The sequence below is a fragment of the Nerophis ophidion genome, linkage group LG24 (assembly GCF_033978795.1).
Source record: "Nerophis ophidion isolate RoL-2023_Sa linkage group LG24, RoL_Noph_v1.0, whole genome shotgun sequence".
NCBI classification, from domain to species: Eukaryota; Metazoa; Chordata; class Actinopteri; order Syngnathiformes; family Syngnathidae; genus Nerophis; species Nerophis ophidion.
This window is the reverse complement of record NC_084634.1, coordinates 36,170,325-36,191,210: the sequence shown is the minus strand read 5'-3', so window position 1 is coordinate 36,191,210 and position 20,886 is coordinate 36,170,325. Positions and strand designations below refer to the sequence as shown.

General features: G+C 35.2%; 1 protein-coding gene across 2 annotated transcripts in view; it reads right to left on the bottom strand.

The window, feature by feature from the left end:
• LOC133542397 (matrilin-3-like) overlaps nt 1-19,136 on the bottom strand; it is a 41,027-nt gene extending 21,891 nt beyond the window's left edge. Inside the window, exons 1-3 of one of the 2 annotated variants that reach the window (XM_061886466.1) lie at nt 18,999-19,136; nt 14,603-14,901; nt 1,148-1,636 (exon numbers count right to left, since the gene is read on the bottom strand). In XM_061886466.1, coding sequence (XP_061742450.1) covers nt 1,148-1,636; nt 14,603-14,753 — 640 coding nt within the window. In that variant the 5' untranslated portion in view covers nt 14,754-14,901; nt 18,999-19,136. Of the gene's footprint in view, nt 1-1,147; nt 1,637-14,602; nt 14,902-15,089; nt 15,437-18,998 lie in introns of those variants that run through there. The other variant, XM_061886465.1, reaches the window with a different exon arrangement.
• Between the last annotated feature and the right edge of the window lie 1,750 nt (nt 19,137-20,886).

The following is a 20,886-nucleotide window of genomic DNA, read 5'->3' as shown; positions in this document are numbered from 1 at the left end:
CTCACTCAGCGTGTTTTCTATCCGTATACTTTCTTTGTTGGCATGGAAAATTGCAACATAGTCTAGAACGGGGGTCGGCAACCCGCGGCTCTAGAGCCGCATCTTTAGCGCCGCCATAGTGGCTCTCTGGAGCTTTTTCAAAACTGTATGAAAAACGGAAAAAGATGAGGAGAAAAAAATATTAAGAATATATTTTTTGTTTTAGTATGGTTTCTGTAGGAGGACAAACATGACACAAACCTCCCTAATTGCTATAAAGCACACTGTTTACATTAAACATGCTTCACTAATTCAAGTATTTGGCCAGCGCCGTTTTGTCCTACTAATTTTGGTGATCCTTGAACTCACCGTAGTTTGTTTACATGTATAACTTTCTCCGACTTTCTAAGACGTGTTTTATGCCACTTCTTTTTCTGTCTAATTTTTTCCACCAAACTTTTAAAGTTGTGCATGAATGCACAAAGGTGAGTTTTGTTGACGTTATTGACTTGTGTGGAGTGCTAATCACACATATTTGGTCACTGCAAGCTAATCGATGCTAACATGCTATTGAGGCTAGCTATATGTACATATTGCATTATTATGCCTCATTTGTAGCTATATTTGAGCTCATTTAGTTTCCTTTAACTCCTCTTAATTCAATTTATATCTCATGACAGACTATCTGTATGGAATATGGCTTTTAAATTTTTTGCGGCTCCAGACGGATTAGTTTTTGTATTTTTGGTCCAATATGGCTCCTTTAACATTTTGGGTTGCCGAACCCTGGTCTAGAGGCAGTCCACTGAGTCCACTCTGAGTGATTTTTTTCCCAGCAAAGATTTTGCAACCAGACTCAACGTCATGTGCAGCAAAGGTATCGAAATATTGCAGCTTTTGATTCTACATGAATCCCTACCTACAGAATTTGGTCCGTGCATATAAGAGTTCCGAATTTGGTACCCATCCCTCATCATGGCTACAATAAATACATTTAACTGTGTGTATTAATAAAAAATAAACCACATTATTTAAATACATTTAACTGTGTGTATTAATAAAAATAAACCACATTATTTAAGAAGACAGCAGCAACCAAACAAGCGAATGCCTGTTGCTAGCTGACACACAAAAAAACAAGGAGGAAACCTGTCTGGTAATATTCTACCTGTTTCCACAGGACTGACGGTGGTCATGGGGTGGCTTGTGGTACTGACCGGCACTGGAGCGGTGGTCTCAACGGCAGGCGCCGCCGTGGTGGTCACCACAGGCTTGGGGGTCGTAGTAGTCGGTGGCAAGGTCGGTTGTGTGGTTTGCCTCAGGGTGGGAGGTACGGTCGGAAGGTACACCACAGGCGTAGTCGCCACCGTGGGGCTGGATTTTGTCGGGCAAGGACCTTTTTTTGAGTGGTAAGGTAAGAGGCCGTTGATTTTATGCTGGGGACGGTGCGCGACAGGACCTTTGTAAATGTGGGGTACCTGTGGTACCAGCGGGCCCTTGAATGTGTGCTGATAGGGCCACATGGGGGCCTGCGGGGGTCTGTGGTAAGTCACTGGAGGAGATAGAGGAAAAGGCGGATACACTACCGGTGGAGGGATCCTTGGTGGCTGGTAGTGGTAGTGATACCCTCCTCTATACGTGTAGTCACTTCTGTGAACTACAGGGCCACCAAAGAGGAGATCATTAGTAGGGGAAAGGTTGGTCATAGGAGAGTTGACATGGTGAGCACTAAAGCCTCATTTTCACCAAGTGGGACAGTTTGGTACGCTCAATTCTGACCTGTCTTGCATTTCAATTTTGTGGTATAAATCAAACCGTACTGCGGGATGTCTAAATTGGGGGCTGTACTTGGAGCATCCGTAATTTTAAGAGTGTAAAAGACCGAATTTGACATGATCACAATCGGAGCCGGTGACGGAGCAGGAAGGGGTGAGGAATCCGTTTTTGGTAACGTTTCATTTCCTTTGAAGCACCCAGTCACTCATTAGATAAACATTTTACATGCGCTTCTAATCGAAAAAAGGATTGTGGGGTCCGACCTGTCCCGTATATTAGACACAAGAGAAAAGAACCGTACTCTTTGATAAAATGTCAATGTCAAAACCTAAGATTGATTTAACGTTGTCAAAAAGCATATTGTTTTACCGTTGTGTTTGTGTTGTAGAATATTGGTTGGGAAATGACCACAATGCAACGGTAAAATCAACGTCAGGACACAACGTTGATTAAACGTTGTCAAAAAGCATGTTATTTCAATATTTGTGTTGTAGAATATCTGTTGGGAAATGACCAAAAGTCAACGGTCAAATCAACGTCAGAGCCCGACATTGATTAGTCGTCAAATAGCATGTTGTTTCAACGTTGTATTTGTGTTGTAGAATATTGGTTGGGAAAAGACCAAAATTCAATGGTCAAATCAACGTCAGGACACAACATTGATTAAACGTTGTGACAAAGCATGTTGTTTCAACATATTTGTGATGTAATCAACATCAGAACCCAACATTGATTTAACGTGGTCAAAAATTGTGCGGTTTTAATGTTGTGTTTGCGTTGTATAATTTTGGTTGGGAAATGACCGAAAGTCAATGGTCAAATATCGTCAGAACCCGACATTGATTAAACGTTGTCAAAAAGCATGTTGTTTCAACATATTTGTGATGTAATCAACATCAGAACCCAACATTGATTTAACGTGGTCAAAAATCGTGTGGTTTTAATGTTGTGTTTGTGTTGTGGAATTTTGGTTGGGAAATGACCAAAAGTCAACGGTCAAATCAACGTCAGAGCCCGACATTGATTAGTTGTCAAATAACATGTTGTTTCAACGTTGTATTTGTGTTTTACAATATTGGTTGGGAAATGAGCAAAATTCAATGGTCAAATCAACGTCAGAGCCCGACATTGATTAAACGTCGGCAAAAAGCATGTTGTTTCAACGTTGTATTTCTGTTGTAGAATATTGGTTGGGAAATGACCACAATGCAACGGTAAAATCAATGTCAGGACATAACGTTGATTAAACGTCGTCAAAAAGCATGTTATTTCAATATTTGTGTTGTAGAATATCTGTTGGGAAATGACCAAAAGTCAACGGTCAAATCAACGTCAGAGCCCGACATTGATTAGTCGTCAAATAGCATGTTGTTTCAACGTTGTATTTGTGTTGTAGAATATTGGTTGGGAAAAGACCAAAATTCAATGGTCAAATCAACGTCAGGACACAACATTGATTAAACGTTGTGACAAAGCATGTTGTTTCAACATATTTGTGATGTAATCAACATCAGAACCCAACATTGATTTAACGTGGTCAAAAATTGTGCGGTTTTAATGTTGTGTTTGCGTTGTATAATTTTGGTTGGGAAATGACCGAAAGTCAATGGTCAAATATCGTCAGAACCCGACATTGATTAAACGTTGTCAAAAAGCATGTTGTTTCAACATATTTGTGATGTAATCAACATCAGAACCCAACATTGATTTAACGTGGTCAAAAATCGTGTGGTTTTAATGTTGTGTTTGTGTTGTGGAATTTTGGTTGGGAAATGACCAAAAGTCAACGGTCAAATCAACGTCAGAGCCCGACATTGATTAGTTGTCAAATAACATGTTGTTTCAACGTTGTATTTGTGTTTTACAATATTGGTTGGGAAATGAGCAAAATTCAATGGTCAAATCAACGTCAGAGCCCGACATTGATTAAACGTCGGCAAAAAGCATGTTGTTTCAACGTTGTATTTCTGTTGTAGAATATTGGTTGGGAAATGACCACAATGCAACGGTAAAATCAATGTCAGGACATAACGTTGATTAAACGTCGTCAAAAAGCATGTTATTTCAATATTTGTGTTGTAGAATATCTGTTGGGAAATGACCAAAAGTCAACGGTCAAATCAACGTCAGAGCCCGACATTGATTAGTCGTCAAATAGCATGTTGTTTCAACGTTGTATTTGTGTTGTAGAATATTGGTTGGGAAAAGACCAAAATTCAATGGTCAAATCAACGTCAGGACACAACATTGATTAAACGTTGTGACAAAGCATGTTGTTTCAACATATTTGTGATGTAATCAACATCAGAACCCAACATTGATTTAACGTGGTCAAAAATTGTGCGGTTTTAATGTTGTGTTTGCGTTGTATAATTTTGGTTGGGAAATGACCGAAAGTCAATGGTCAAATATCGTCAGAACCCGACATTGATTAAACGTTGTCAAAAAGCATGTTGTTTCAACATATTTGTGATGTAATCAACATCAGAACCCAACATTGATTTAACGTGGTCAAAAATCGTGTGGTTTTAATGTTGTGTTTGTGTTGTGGAATTTTGGTTGGGAAATGACCAAAAGTCAACGGTCAAATCAACGTCAGAGCCCGACATTGATTAGTTGTCAAATAACATGTTGTTTCAACGTTGTATTTGTGTTTTACAATATTGGTTGGGAAATGAGCAAAATTCAATGGTCAAATCAACGTCAGAGCCCGACATTGATTAAACGTCGGCAAAAAGCATGTTGTTTCAACGTTGTATTTCTGTTGTAGAATATTGGTTGGGAAATGACCACAATGCAACGGTAAAATCAATGTCAGGACATAACGTTGATTAAACGTCGTCAAAAAGCATGTTATTTCAATATTTGTGTTGTAGAATATCTGTTGGGAAATGACCAAAAGTCAACGGTCAAATCAACGTCAGAGCCCGACATTGATTAGTCGTCAAATAGCATGTTGTTTCAACGTTGTATTTGTGTTGTAGAATATTGGTTGGGAAAAGACCAAAATTCAATGGTCAAATCAACGTCAGGACACAACATTGATTAAACGTTGTCACAAAGCATGTTGTTTCAACATATTTGTGACGTAATCAACATCAGAACCCAACATTGATTTAACGTGGTCAAAAATCGTGTGGTTTTAATGTTGTGTTTGTGTTGTGGAATTTTGGTTGGGAAATGACCAAAAGTCAATGGTCAAATATCGTCAGAACCCGACATTGATTAAACGTTGTCAAAAAGCATGTTGTTTCAACGTTGTATTTGTGATGTAATCAACATCAGAACCCAACATTGATTTAGTGTCGTCAAAAAGCATGTTGTTTCAATATTGTATTTGTGTTGCGGAATATTAGTTGGGAAATGACCAAAAGTCAATGCTCAAATATCGCCAGAACCCGACATTGATTAAACGTCGTCTAAAAGCAAGTTGTTTCAACGTTGTATTTGTGTTGTAGAATATTGGTTAGAAAATGACCAAAATTCAATGGTCAAATCAATGTTGGAACCCAACATTGATTAAACGTCACAAAAAAGCATGTTGTTCCAACGTTGTATTTGTGTTGTAGAATATTGGTTGGAAAATTACCAAATTCCAATGGTCAAATCAACGTCGGAAACCAACACTGATTAAACGTTGTCAAAAAGCATGTTGTTTCAACGTATTTGTGTTGTACAATATCGGTTGGGAAATGACCAAAAGTCAACGGTCAAATTAATGTCAGAATCCAGCATTGATGAAATGTTGTCAAAAAGCATGTTGTTTTAACGTTGTATTTGTGTTGTAGAATATTGGTTGGGAAATGACCAAAAGTCAATGGTCAAATAAATGTCAGAACTCAACATTGATTAAACGTCGTCAAAAAGCATGTTGTTTCAACGTATTTGTGATGTGGAATATTGGTTGGAAAATTACCTAAATTAAATGGTTAATCAAAGTCAGAACCCAACATTTATTTAACGTCATCAAAAGCATGTTCTTTCAATGTTGTATTTGAGTTCTGGAATATTGGTTGGAAAATGACCAACAGTCAATGGTCAAATCAACGTCTGATCCCAACATTCATTAAACGTCGGCAAAAAGCATGTTGTTTCAACGTTGTATTTGTGTTTTAGAATATTGGTTGGAAAATTACCAAATTCCAACGGTCAAATCAATGTCGGAACCCAACATTGATTAAACGTTATCAAGAAGCATGTTGTTTCAACGTATTTGTGTTGTAGAATATCGGTTGGGAAATTACCAAAAGTCAACGGTCAAATAAATATCAGAACCCAACATTGATTTAACGTCAAATCAACGTCAGATCCCCACATTCATTAAACGTCGGCAAAAAGCATGTTGTTTCAACTTTATGTTTGCGATGTAGAATATTGGTTGGGAAATGACCAAAAGTCAATGGTCAAATAAATGTCAGAACTCAACATTGATTAAACGTCGTCAAAAAGCATGTTGTTTCAACATATTTGTGATGTAGAAATATTGGTAAAAAACGATCAAAAGTCATCAGTGATCAACGTCAGATCCCCACATTGATTAAACGTCGGCAAAAAGCATGTTATTTCAACGTTGTGTTTGTGTTTCAGAATATTGGTTGGAAAATGACCAAAAGTCAATGGTCAAGTCAACGTCATAACCCAACATTGATTAAACGTCGTCAAAAAGCATGTTGTTTCAACGTATTTGTGATGTAGAATATTGGTTGGAAAATTACCTAAATTAAATGGTTAATCAACGTCAGAACCCAACATTGATTTAAAGTCATCAAAAGCATGTTGTTTCAATGTTGTATTTGTGTTCTGGAATATTGGTTGGAAAATGACCAACAGTCAATGGTCAAATCAACGTCTGATCCCAACATTGATTAAACGTCGGCAAAAAGCATGTTGTTTCAACGTTGTGTTTTTTTTTTTAGAATATTGGTTGGAAAATGACCAAAAGTCAATGGTCAAGTCAACGTCATAACCCAACATTGATTAAACGTCGTCAAAAAGCATGTTGTTTCTACGTATTTGTGATGTAGAATATTGGTTGGAAAATTACCTAAATTAAATGTTTAATCAACGTCAGAAGCCAACATTGATTTAACGTCATCAAAAGCATGTTGTTTCAATGTTGTATTTGTGTTCTGGAATATTGGTTGGAAAATGACCAACAGTCAATGGTCAAATCAACGTCTGATCCCAACATTGATTAAACGTCGGCAAAAAGCATGTTGTTTCAACGTTGTGGTTTTTTTTTTAGAATATTGGTTGGAAAATGACCAAAAGTCAATGGTCAAGTCAACGTCATAACCCAACATTGATTAAACGTCGTCAAAAAGCATGTTGTTTCTACGTATTTGTGATGTAGAATATTGGTTGGAAAATTACCTAAATTAAATGGTTAATCAACGTCAGAACCCAACATTGATTTAACGTCATCAAAAGCATGTTGTTTCAATGTTGTATTTGTGTTCTGGAATCTTGGTTGGAAAATGACCAACAGTCAATGGTCAAATCAACGTCTGATCCAAACATTGATTAAACGTCGGCAAAAAGCATGTTGTTTCAACGTTGTATTTGCGTTGTGGAATATTGGTTGGAAAATTACCTAATTCCATCGGTCAAATCAATGTCGGAACCCAACATTGATTAAACGTTATCAAGAAGCATGTTGTTCAAACGTATTTGTGTTGTAGAATATCGGTTGGGAAATTACCAAAAGTCAACGGTCAAATAAATATCAGAACCCAACATTGATTTAACGTCAAATCAACGTCAGATCCCCACATTCATTAAACGTCAGCAAAAAGCATGTTGTTTCAACTTTATGTTTGCGATGTAGAATATTGGTTGGGAAATGAACAAAAGTCAATGGTCAAATCAACGTCGGAACCCAACATTGATTAAATGTTGTCAAAAAGCATGTTGTTTCAACGTATTTGTGACGTAGAAATATTGGTAAAAAATGATCAAAAGTCATCAGTGATCAACGTCAGATCCCCACATTGATTAAACGTCGGCAAAAAGCACGTTATTTCAACTTTATGTTTGCGATGTAGAATATTGGTCGGAAAATTACCACAATGCAACGGTAAAATCAACGTCAGGACACAACATTGATTAAACGTCGTCAAAATCAACGGTCAAATCAACGTCAGATCCCGACATTGATTAAACGTCATCAAAAAGGATGCTGTTTTAACGTATTTGTGTTGTGGAATATTGGTTGGAAAATGACCAAAAGTCAAAGGTCAAATCAACGTCAGATCCCAATATTGATTAAACGTCGCAAAAAGCATGTTGTTTCAACGTTGCATTTGTGTTGTAAAATATTGGTTGGAAATGTTTTAAAATTTTGATTTCCATTTATGGTTTTAATTGGTTTTACTCTTTAAAATCTTTTTTAATCATATTTATTTTTATATTATTTTTATATTGGTTTTATTTTTTTATTCAATCACTGGTGGAGCTAAGGATGATATTTGAATCAACGTCTGATCCCAACATTCATTAAACGTCGGCAAAAAGCATGTTGTTTCAACGTTGTATTTGTGTTTTAGAATATTGGTTGGAAAATTACCAAATTCCAACGGTATTTGAATATATTGTTTTTAATATTGTTGTGCAGCCCTATGGAAACATTTATGTTGTTTAAATGTGCTATACAAATAAAGTGGATTGGATTGGAAAATGACCAAAAGTCAACGGTCAAATCAACGTCAGAACCCGACATTGATTAAATGTCGGCAAAAAGCATGTTGTTTCAACGTTAAGTTTGAGTTGCTCGACGTCAGGACCTAATCCAACAACTTCTCAGCGTTGTTTTAATGTTGCTTTAAAACTTGACAAGATTTCGGCAGGTTATGATTTTGGGACCTTTTACGATGTACATTTTTACGAACATGAGTGAACCGAACTGTTTGGTGTAATCCTGTCCTTCAACTTTTAGCCATGTTTCAGTTTAGATCAAATTCGACCCAATACCAAAACGATACTAAAAATAGTGCGATAATAGGAAATAGATATTTTGGTGCCTTTTAGTGTAAAAATGCGTACCAGTATGTGGACCAAAGGGTTCTATTTGGTGAAAACAAGGCTTTAGTAACATGTAATGACATATATGACATACAGTACTGTGCAAAAGTTTTAGGTCACCACTATGACTTTTTCAGCAAATATATAATGCCTTGCTAAAGGTGGCCTAAGACTTTTTCATTGGCGACCATTAGTTGGAATAAGGAGTGTACAAGATGTTGTTTGCATCAAGTCCAAATGTGGCTGTCCAGTGAAAAGCACGTACTGTACAGATACGGTTAAGTAATTTTTGTTTTGTTTTGGTTGGAAAAAGTCACAGAATTGGTAGATATGCCTTTCATTGGACTGCCGGGAAAAGTACAGTAGATGTCATGCCGTGCACAAGTCATACTTCTTACAGTCTGGGTTTAACATCAGTGATCTAATCTTCCGTGAAGATATACTTACAAAACATCAAGTATGAAAGTGGAACGTATACAAAGGACTTCACTTTTATCATTTTATGCTACGTTATACATATTTAATCATATATATATATATATGAAAATATTGCACTTTTAATGCCAACATGTATTCATTGTATGATGCTGATACTGTACAGTCATGTGAACAAAAGTTATAATTCATTTTCAGACTTTTACAGTATTGTATAGGACAGTAGGATTCCAGACACAAATGTATAGTATAGTATAGTATAGTATAGTACAGTACAGTATGGTCTAATAAAGTATGGTTTAGATGCATTTGTAGTGTTGTAAGATTTTATTTTAAATACTTACTATTGTGGAGTATAGTATTGTAAAGTTGGCTTTGGGATACATTTAAAGTATACTAAGATTTTAGCCACATGTATAGTATAGTGCAGTATATAGTACAATCAGATTTTTGGCGATATTTATACTATTACAGTATGTAGTATATTACAACAAGATACAATAAGATTTTAGGCAATATTTATTGTGTAATGTCGTATAATGGAGGACAGTAAGGTTTCAGCGGCATAGAGAATATCATAGTAAGATTTTAGATACATGTATAGTATAGTATGATTTTAGACACATTTATAGTTTAGTGAAGTATGATTTTAGACATGTGTAGTATAGTATAGTATAGTATGATTTTAAGCACAGTACAGTATGATTTTTTTTCAGACACATGTATAGTATAGTATGATTTTAGACACATGTATAGTATAATATGATTAAAGACACATGTACAGTATAGTATAGTATACTACAGTATAGTATAATATGATTATAGACATATGTATAGTGTAGTATAGTATAGTATGATTTTAGACACATGAATAGTATAATATGATAAAAGACACATGTACAGTATAGTATAGTATACTACAGTATAGTATAATATGATTATAGACATATGTATAGTGTAGTATAGTATGATTTTAGACTCATGTATAGTATGGTATACTACAGTATAGTATAAGATGATTATGGACACATGTATAGTGTAGTATAGTATAGTATAGTAAAGTATGATTTTAGACACATGTATAGGATAGTATGTTTTTTGAAACATGTATAGTATAACATGATTAAAGACACAAGTATCGTATAGTATACTACAGTATAGTATAATATGATTATGGACACATGTATAGTGTAGTATAGTATAGTATGATTTTAGACACATGTATAGTATAGTATGATTTTAGACACATGTATAGTATAGTATGATTTTAGACACATGTATAGTATAGTATGATTTTAGACACATGTATAGTATAGTATGATTTTAGACACATGTATAGTATAGTATGATTTTAGACACATGTATAGTATAGTATGATTTTAGACACATGTATAGCATAGTATGATTTTAGACATGTATAGTATAGTATGTTTTTTGACACATGTATAGTATAACATGATTAAAGACACAAGTATCGTATAGTATACTACAGTATAGTATAAGATGATTATGGACACATGTATAGTGTCGTATAGTATAGTAAAGTATGATTTTAGACACATGTATAGTATAGTATGTTTTTTGACACATGTATAGTGTAACATGATTAAAGACACAAGTATCGTATAGTATACTACAGTATAGTATAATATGATTATGGACACATGTATAGTGCAGTATAGTATAGTATGATTTTAGACACATGTATAGTATAGTATGGTTTTAGACACAAGTATACTATAGTGTAGTATGATTTATTTATTTTTACACACATGTATAATATAGTATAGTATGATTTTAGACACATGTATAGTATAGTATGATTTTAGACACAAGTATACTATAGTGTAGTATGATTTTTTTTTTACACATGTATAATATAGTATAGTATGATTTTAGACACATGTATAGTATAGTATGATTTTAGACACATGTATAGTATGGTATGTTTTTTGACACATGTATAGTATAACATGATTAAAGACATATGTATCGTATAGTATACTACAGTATAGTATAATATGATTTTAGACACATGTATAGTATAGTATGGTTTTAGACACAAGTATACTATAGTGTAGTATGATTTTTTTTTTACACATGTATAATATAGTATAGTATGATTTTAGACACATGTATAGTATAGTATGATTTTAGACACATGTATAGTATAGTATGATTTTAGACACATGTATAGTATATTATGATTTTAGACACATGTATAGTATAGTATGATTTTAGACATGTATAGTATAGTATGTTTTTTGACACATGTATAGTATAACATGATTAAAGACAAGTATCGTATAGTATACTACAGTATAGTATAAGATGATTATGGACACATGTATAGTGTCGTATAGTATAGTAAAGTATGATTTTAGACACATGTATAGTATAGTATGTTTTTTGACACATGTATAGTATAACATGATTAAAGACACAAGTATCGTATAGTATACTACAGTATAGTATAATATGATTATGGACACATGTATAGTATAGTATAGTATGATTTTAGACACATGTATAGTATAGTATGATTTTAGACACATGTATAGTATAGTATGATTTTAGACATGTATAGTATAGTATGTTTTTTGACACATGTATAGTATAACATGATTAAAGACACAAGTATCGTATAGTATACTACAGTATAGTATAATATGATTATGGACACATGTATAGTGTAGTATAGTATAGTATGATTTTAGACACATGTATAGTATAGTATGGTTTTAGACACAAGTATACTATAGTGTAGTATGATTTATTTTTTTTACACACATTTATAATATAGTATAGTATGATTTTAGACACATGTATAGTATAGTATGATTTTAGACACAAGTATACTATAGTGTAGTATGATTTTTTTTTTACACATGTATAATATAGTATAGTATGATTTTAGACACATGTATAGTATAGTATGATTTTAGACACATGTATAGTATAGTATGATTTTAGACACATGTATAGTATAGTATAGTATGATTTTAGACACAAGTATACTATAGTGTAGTAGGATTTTTTTTTTTAGACACATGCATAATATAGTATAGTATGCTTTTGACACGTGTAGTATAGTATGATTTTAAACACAGTACAGTATAGTATGATTTTAGGCACATGTATAGTATAGTAAAGTATAATTTTAGAAGCATTATAGTATAGTATGCTTTTAGACACATGTATAGTTTTGTATAATATTATTATAGACACATGCATATTATAGTATAGTATAGTATAATTTTAGACACCTGTATAGTATAGTATAGTATAGTATAATTTTAGACACATGTATAGTATATAGTACAGTAAGATTATAGGCAAATATTTATAGTACAGTAATGTTTTAGATGTACAGTATATAGAATAGTAAGATTTCAGACACGTGTGTATAGTACAGTAAGATTGTAGGCACATGTTTGGAGTACAGCGTAATATAGTACAGTAACGTTATAGAATAGTAAGATTTTACACACACATGTATAGTACAGTAAGATTTTAGGCAAATATTTATATTATAGTGTAATATAGTACAATAAAATTTTAGAATAGCAAGATTTTATACACACATATATAGTATAGTGTATAGTACAGTAAGATTTTAGGCAAATATTTACATTATAATGCAATATTGTACAGTAAGGTTTTAGAATAGTAAGATTTTAGACACACATATATAGTACACAATATGTGTAGTATAGTACCAGTTTCAGACACATTCGGTATAGTTTCAGCATCATAGTACAGTGAGAATACAGACTAATACAGTGTAGTGTAGTACATTTGTGTACTGTAAAGCATTAAATAGATAACCTTTGAATGGTATAATAAAGTGTCATATTTCATGTCTTCCTTGACTCCTATTCCCCACACCTGCTTTGTTTTAGCAATCAAGAATATTTCAGTTGCTTTTATCCTTCTTTGTGGGGACATTGCCGATAGTCATGTCATGTTCGGATGTACACTGTCTTTGCTCAACATTAAGTTTTTGCTGTCGTCCAGCATTCTGTTTTTGTTTACTTTATAGCCAGTTCCGTTTTGTTGTGCATAGCCAGAATAGGTGAAATTAGATCAGGGGTCACCAACCTTTTTGAAACCAAGAGCTACTTCTTGGGTACTGATTAATGCGAAGGGCTACCAGTTTGATACACACTTAAATAAATTGCCAGAAATAACCAATTTGCTCAATTTACCTTTAATAAATAAATCCAAATATATATATATATATATATAAATGGGTATTTCTGTCTGTCATTCCGTCGTACATTTTTTTTCCTTTTACGGAAGTTTTTTTTTGTAGAGAATAAATGATGAAAAAAGACTTAATTGAACAGTTTAAAAGAGGAGAAAACAGGAAAAAATGAAAATTAAATTTTGAAACATAGTTTATCTTCAGTTTCGACTCTTTGAAGTTCAAAATCAACCGAAAAAAAGAAAAGAAAAACGAGCTAATTCGAATCTTTTTGAAAAAAATTTAAAAATAATTTATGGAACATCATTAGTAATTTTTCCTGATTAATATTAATTTTATAATTTTGATGACATGTTTTAAATAGGTTAAAATCCAATCTGCACTTTGTTAGAATATATAAAAAATTGGACCAAGCTATATTTCTAACAAAGACCAATCATTATTTCTTCTAGATTTTCCAGGACAAACATTTTAAAAGAAATTCAAAATACTTTTAAATAAGATTTAAATTTGATTGTACAGATTTTCTAGAATTGCCAGAATAATTGTTTAGAATTTCAATCATAATAAGTTTGATGAAATATTTCACAAATATTCTTTGTTTCAAAAAAACAGAAGCTTAAATGAGTTAAATTAAAATGTATTTATTATTCTTTTCAATAAAAAATTTGTTTTACTTGAACATTGATTTAAATTGTCAGGAAAGAAGAGGAAGGAATTTAAAAGGTAAAAAGGTATATGTGTTTAAAAATCCTAAAATCATTTTTAAGGTTGTATTTTTTCTCTAAAATTGTCTTTTTGAAAGTTGTAAGAAGCAAAGTAAAAAAATAAATGAGTTTATTTAAACAAGTGAAGACCAAGTCTTTAAAATGTTTTCTTGGATTTTCTAATTCTTTTTGAGTTTTGTCTCTCTTAGAATTAAAAATGTTGAGCAAAGCCAGACCAGCTTGCTAGTAAATAAATACAGTTTAAAAAATACAGGCAGCTCACTGGTAAGTGCTGCTATTTGAGCTATTTTTAGAACAGGCCAGCGGGCGACTCATCTGGTCCTTACGGGCTACCTGGTGACCCCTGAAATAGATCATCTCCCACGGCACGGTGGTTGAAAAACACTGCCGTAATGATAGATCAAGTGCAATATTTTCTAAATAATTTCCAACCCGAGTCTAACTTGGTCTCACGTACTTGCGAGGTCGAGGGTCCTGGTGGGCGCGTGTCCGTGGCCCCTGGTCTGTGCGAAGCTCCTGCCGGGTGACCCCTGGTAGGTGGCCAACGCCTGCAGCAGCAGCAAGGGGGCGCTGCACGCCATGCTCCACACCCAGCACTTCATCATCATCCTCCTCTTTGGTCTGACTGTGGTCTGGTCTGGTCTAGTCTGGTCTGGCCACTGCTCCACACATCTGGGCGCCACCTCCTCATATGAGGGGGCTACGGCGCGTCTACGTCACGGGTGTCACGTGACCTCCTCAGGGATGACGTACAGGCTGAAAAGAGGGAGCTTGTCAAATAATATATTTAAAAAAATAAAACAATAATATATATATATATATATATATATATATATATAACATAATAAGGAAGGGTGACGGTCGCGCCATTATATATATATATAGATATATATTTTATTTGCGTATATAAATTTAATTAATAATTAATATCTCGGAGTACTTACAAGCAGACTGTGTCGACAAAAAAAGGGAGAACGGACGCATTTTGGCTTGAAAAAAAAAAGAAAAAAAAAAGGTGAAGTTATAACACTGAAACGCCCTCAGGAGGAGGTGTTTTATTTTAAGACGTGGCTAGCTGGCTAGCGGCTAACGTTTAGCCGAGCTACTTCTAAATCACCAATCCTGGCGACGAGCGGAAGTGGTGACAGGCTGTAGTAAAGCGGAGGTTTTTTGGAATAAAGTGGTCGTCGTGTAAAAACTGGAGCCTCCGTGTTTGTTATTTTGTAGTTTTATACTACTTTAGGCGACATATATAAACTCTCGGTTACATTATGACGTGTCGTCACTTCCGCTCTTCGCACCTTCACAATAAGAGCTCAAGGCATATACTGTGTACCAGCTTATAACAGGAACTTAAAGGCCTACTGAAATGTGATTTTCTTATTTAAACGGGGATAGCAGGTCCATTCTGTGTGTCATACTTGATCATTTCGCGATATTGCCATATTTTTGCTGAAAGGATTTAGTAGTAAAAGATTCAGCCACACAGATGTCCAAAATACTGTGTAATTATGCGATGTCCAAAATACTGTGTAATTATGCGATGAAAAGAGACGACTTTTAGCCGTAAGTGGTGCTGAGCTAATATGTCCCTCCAACCAATAACGTCGCAAACACGCGTCATCATTCCGCGACGTTTTCAACAGGAGACTCCGCGGGAAATTTAAAATTGTAATTTACCAGCTGTATTGGCATGTGTTGCAATGTTAATATTTCATCATTGATATATAAACTATCAGACTGTGTGGTCGGTAGTAGTGGCTTTCAGTAGGCCTTTAAAGGCCTACTGAAATGAGATCTTCTTATTTAAACGGGGATAGCAGGTCCATTCTATGTGTCATACTTGATCATTTCGCCATATTTTTGCTGAAAGGATTTAGTAGAGAACATCCACGATAAAGTTCGCAACTTTTGGTCCCTGATAAAAAAGCCTTGCCTGTACCGGAAGTAGCAGACGATGTGCGCGTGACGTCACGGGTTGTGGAGCTCCTCACATCTGAACATTGTATACAATGATGGCCACCAGCAGCCAGAGCAATTCGGACCGAGAAAGCGACAATTTCCCCATTAATTTGAGCGAGGATGAAAGATTCGTGGATGAGGAAGGCGAGAGTGAAGGACCAGAAGAAAGAAAAAAAAAAGGCGATTGCATTGGGAGCGATTCAGATGTTTTTAGACACATTTACTAGGATAATTCTGGGAAATCAATCAATCAATCAATCAATGTTTATTTATATAGCCCCAAATCACAAATGTCTCAAAGGACTGCACAAATCATTACGACTACAACATCCTCGGAAGAACCCACAAATCCCTTATCTTTCTATTGTTTTGCTAGTGTTTTAGTAAGTCAAATAGTACCTGATAGTCGGAGGGGTGTGTCCACGGGTGTGTTGACGCCAGTCTCTGAGGGAAGTCACGAAGCTGCAGCAGAACACGAGCTCCGCTGATCTCCGGTAAGAGGTGACTTATTTCCACAATTTTCTCACCGAAAACTGCCGGTCGACATGTAGTCGGGATCCATGTTCGCTTGACCGCTCTGATCCATAGTAAAGCTTCACCTCCGGTAATTTTAAACTGTGTGTTTGTGTGGCTAAAGGCTAAAAGCTTCCAACCTCCATCTTTCTACTTTGACGTCTCCATTATTAATTGAACAAATTGCAAAAGATTCAGCAACACTGATGTCCAAAATACTGTGTAATAATGCGATGAAAAGAGACGACTTTTAGCCCTAAGTGGTGCTGGGCTAATATGTCCCCTCCAACCAATAACGTCACAAACACGCGTCATCATTCCGCGATGTTTTCAACAGGAAACTCCACGAGAAATTTAAAATTGTCATTTAAAAAACTAAACTGGCCGTATCGGCATGTGTTGCAATGTTAATATTTCATCATTGATATATAAACTATCAGACTGCGTGGTCGCTAGTAGTGGCTTTCAGTAGGCCTTTAAAGGCCTACTGAAATGAGATTTTCTTATTTAAACGGGGATAGCAGGTCCATTCTATGTGTCATACTTGATCATTTCGCCATATTGCCATATTTTTGCTGAAAGGATTTAGTAGAGAACATCCACGATAAAGTTCGCAACTTTTGGTCGCTGATAAAAAAAAAGCCTTGCCTGTACCGGAAGTAGCGGACGATATGCGCGTGATGTCACAAATTGTGGAGCTCCTCACATCCGAACATTGTTCATAATCATGGCCACCAACAGCCAGAGCGATTCGGACCGAGAAAGCGACAATTTCCCCATTAATTTGAGCGAGCACGAAATATTCGTGGATGAGGAAAGTGAGAGTGAAGGACAAAAAAATAAAAATAAATGAATAAAAAAAAAAGGACTAGAGGGCAGTGGGAGCGATTCAGATACGGAAGATGCTGTGAGAGGCACCGTGGCAGCCGTGGGGGTGGCAGGACCACTAGGCCAGGCCCAACCGCAACAAGGGATAGAGCCATACCGCTTTGAACCCAACGCTGACGATGACGGTCAGGAGGACGCTGCTGATATTGATGCTGGAGTAGCTAGCACACGACATAGATCGCCTTCAAAATACGTAATGGTAAAATGTTATTTATTTTTTCGAAATGATCACTGCATAGTACACTGTACTTTGTGTGTGTGGTCCAATCCAACCGTGTTCGCTTGACATCTCTGTTTCATAGTAAAGCTTGACTGTCATCTTTCGGGAATGTAAACAATGAAACACCGGCTGTGTTTGTGTTGCTAAAGGCGGCCGCAATACACCGCTTCCCACCTACAGCTTTCTTCTTTGATGTCTCCATTGAACAAATTGCAAAAGATTCAGCAACACAGATGTCCAGAATACTGTGGAATTATGCAATGAAAAGAGACGACTTAATAGCTGGGCACGATGCCGAGACATTTTTAGCAGGATTTTTCGGCGCAAAATTTAAAAATTGCACTACAGTAAGTTAACCCGACCGTATTGACATGTGTTGCAATGTTAATATTTCATCATTGATATATAAACTATCAGACTGCGTGGTCGGTAGTAGTGGCTTTCATTAGGCCTTTAACATCAAAAAGAGGCAAGCCCATAAAAATAGGTTACACAAGTATCATCCCTGCAGGCGTAAACAATGTAAACAAAAGCCATGGGTGGATCGATACCTGACATCCACTGTAATGATATTTTATTTATTTTGTTTTGTTTTAGAGTTGTCCTTGAATACTGATGTTTGAAATGACCCTTTCTTCCATGCTCTTCGGTCTCAGGAGTGATGTCAAACATTTTTCTCATAGTCATTGTCACCGACGTCCCACAGGGGTGAGTTTTTCCTTGCCCTTATGTGAGCTCTGTACCGCGGATGTCGTTGTGGCTTTTGCAGCCCTTTTAGACACTTGTGATTTAGGGCTATGTAAATAAACATTGATTGATTTTTTTTTGTAAATTTGCTGGCAATGTTTTTAATTTTACCCTTAAACATAACACATCATGTCCGTAACTTTACTATCTCCTGTAGTTTCAATGAAGCAAAATAAATAAATAATATGTTAGTGTGTTCTAGATAATCTACTTTATGAATAATCCTTATAGTTATTTTCTGTAGTTGCTTCGATGCCTTTGTTACTACTACTAATAATTATATATGTTATTTGTAAAAAGCACTTTATATTAAGCAAACAACCTGAAAGTTCTACAGTGTATTAAAAATAATAATAATAATAATAATAATACAAATAAAAACTACAACATCATAACTAGTATGGATGTATCTATAAAAAGTTTTTTTTTTTTTTTTTTTTAAAGAATGGGTTTTTAAGCCTTTTTTTAAAAGCATCCACAGTCTGTGGTGCCCTCAGGTGGTCAGGGAGATAGTTCCACAGACCTGGAGCAACGCAGCAGAAAGCCCGGTCTCCCATAGTTCGTAGCTTTGTCCTTGGAGGTTGGAGGAGGTTGGCCTGTTTGGAGCGGAGGTGTCGTGTGGAGGATTTGGGGGTGAGTAGTTCTTGGAGGGAACATCCATGGAGGCACTGGTGGGTTAGTAGGTTATTTTAGTGGGTTACTCTTATATGTGTTCCCCCAGGCTTCCACACAGTAGCTGATACATGGCGATATAAGTGCACTATACAATATAAGCATTGTCCAATAATCTAACACATATTTCTACCTTATTTAATTAATACTTTTACACATCTTTTTCCGTACCAGTATCACTCCTAAAAATCGAAGTTCAGAAATCCTTTCAATATCAATTCTATCGATTTATAGTTTGATGGTTTCCTCCCTTTTCCTCTTGCAAAAAAACAAACTTTGTTGTTGTTTTTTTTTACATCTAATGATAATTTATTGACATCAAACCATCTCTTAAATTGGTTTCACTATATGGCACATGTTTATGACAGTGTTGTTTAGTGTGGTTTCACTATATGGCACATGTTTATGACAGTGTTGTTTAGTGTGGTTTCACTATATGGCACATGTTTATGACAGTGTTGTTTAGTGTGGTTTCACTATATGGCACATGTTTATGACAGTGTTGTTTAGTGTGGTTTCACTATATGACACATGTTTATGACAGTGTTGTTTAGTGTGGTTTCACTATATGGCACATGTTTATGACAGTGTTGTTTAGTGTGGTTTCACTATATGGCACATGTTTATGACAGTGTTGTTTAGTGTGGTTTCACTATATGGCACATGTTCATGACAGTGTTGTTTAGTGTGGTTTCACTATATGGCACATGTTTATGACAGGGTTGTTTAGTGTGGTTTCACTATATGGCACATGTTTATGACAGTGTTGTTTAGTGTGGTTTCACTATATGGCACATGTTTATGACAGTGTTGTTTAGTGTGGTTTCACTATATGACACATGTTTATGACAGTGTTGTTTAGTGTGGTTTCACTATATGGCACATGTTTATGACAGTGTTGTTTAGTGTGGTTTCACTATATGGCACATGTTTATGACAGTGTTGTTTAGTGTGGTTTCACTATATGGCACATGTTCATGACAGTGTTGTTTAGTGTGGTTTCACTATATGGCACATGTTTATGACAGGGTTGTTTAGTGTGGTTTCACTATATGGCACATGTTTATGACAGTGTTGTTTAGTGTGGTTTCACTATATGGCACATGTTTATGACAGTGTTGTTTAGTGTGGTTTCACTATATGGCACATGTTTATGACAGTGTTGTTTAGTGTGGTTTCACTATATGGCACATGTTTATGACAGTGTTGTTTAGTGTGGTTTCACTATGTGGCACATGATTATGACAGTGTTGTTTAATGTGGTTTCACTATATGGCACATGTTTATGACAGTGTTGTTTAGTGTGGTTTCACTATATGGCTCATGTTTATGACAGTGTTGTTTAGTGCGGTTTCACTATACGGCACATGTTTATGACAGTGTTGTTTAGTGCGGTTTCACTATATGGCACATGTTTATGACAGTGTTGTTTAGTGTGGTTTCACTATATGGCACATGTTTATGACAGTGTTGTTTAGTGTGGTTTCACTATATGGCACATGTTTATGACAGTGTTGTTTAGTGTGGTTTCACTATATGGCATATGTTTATGACAGTGTTGTTTAGTGTGGTTTCACTATATGGCACATGTTTATGACAGTGTTGTTTAGTGTGGTTTCACTATATGGCACACGATTATGACAGTGTTGTTTGGTGTGGTTTCACTAAATGGCACATGTTTATGACAGTGTAGTTTAGTGTGGTTTCACTATATGGCACATGTTTATGACAGTGTTGTT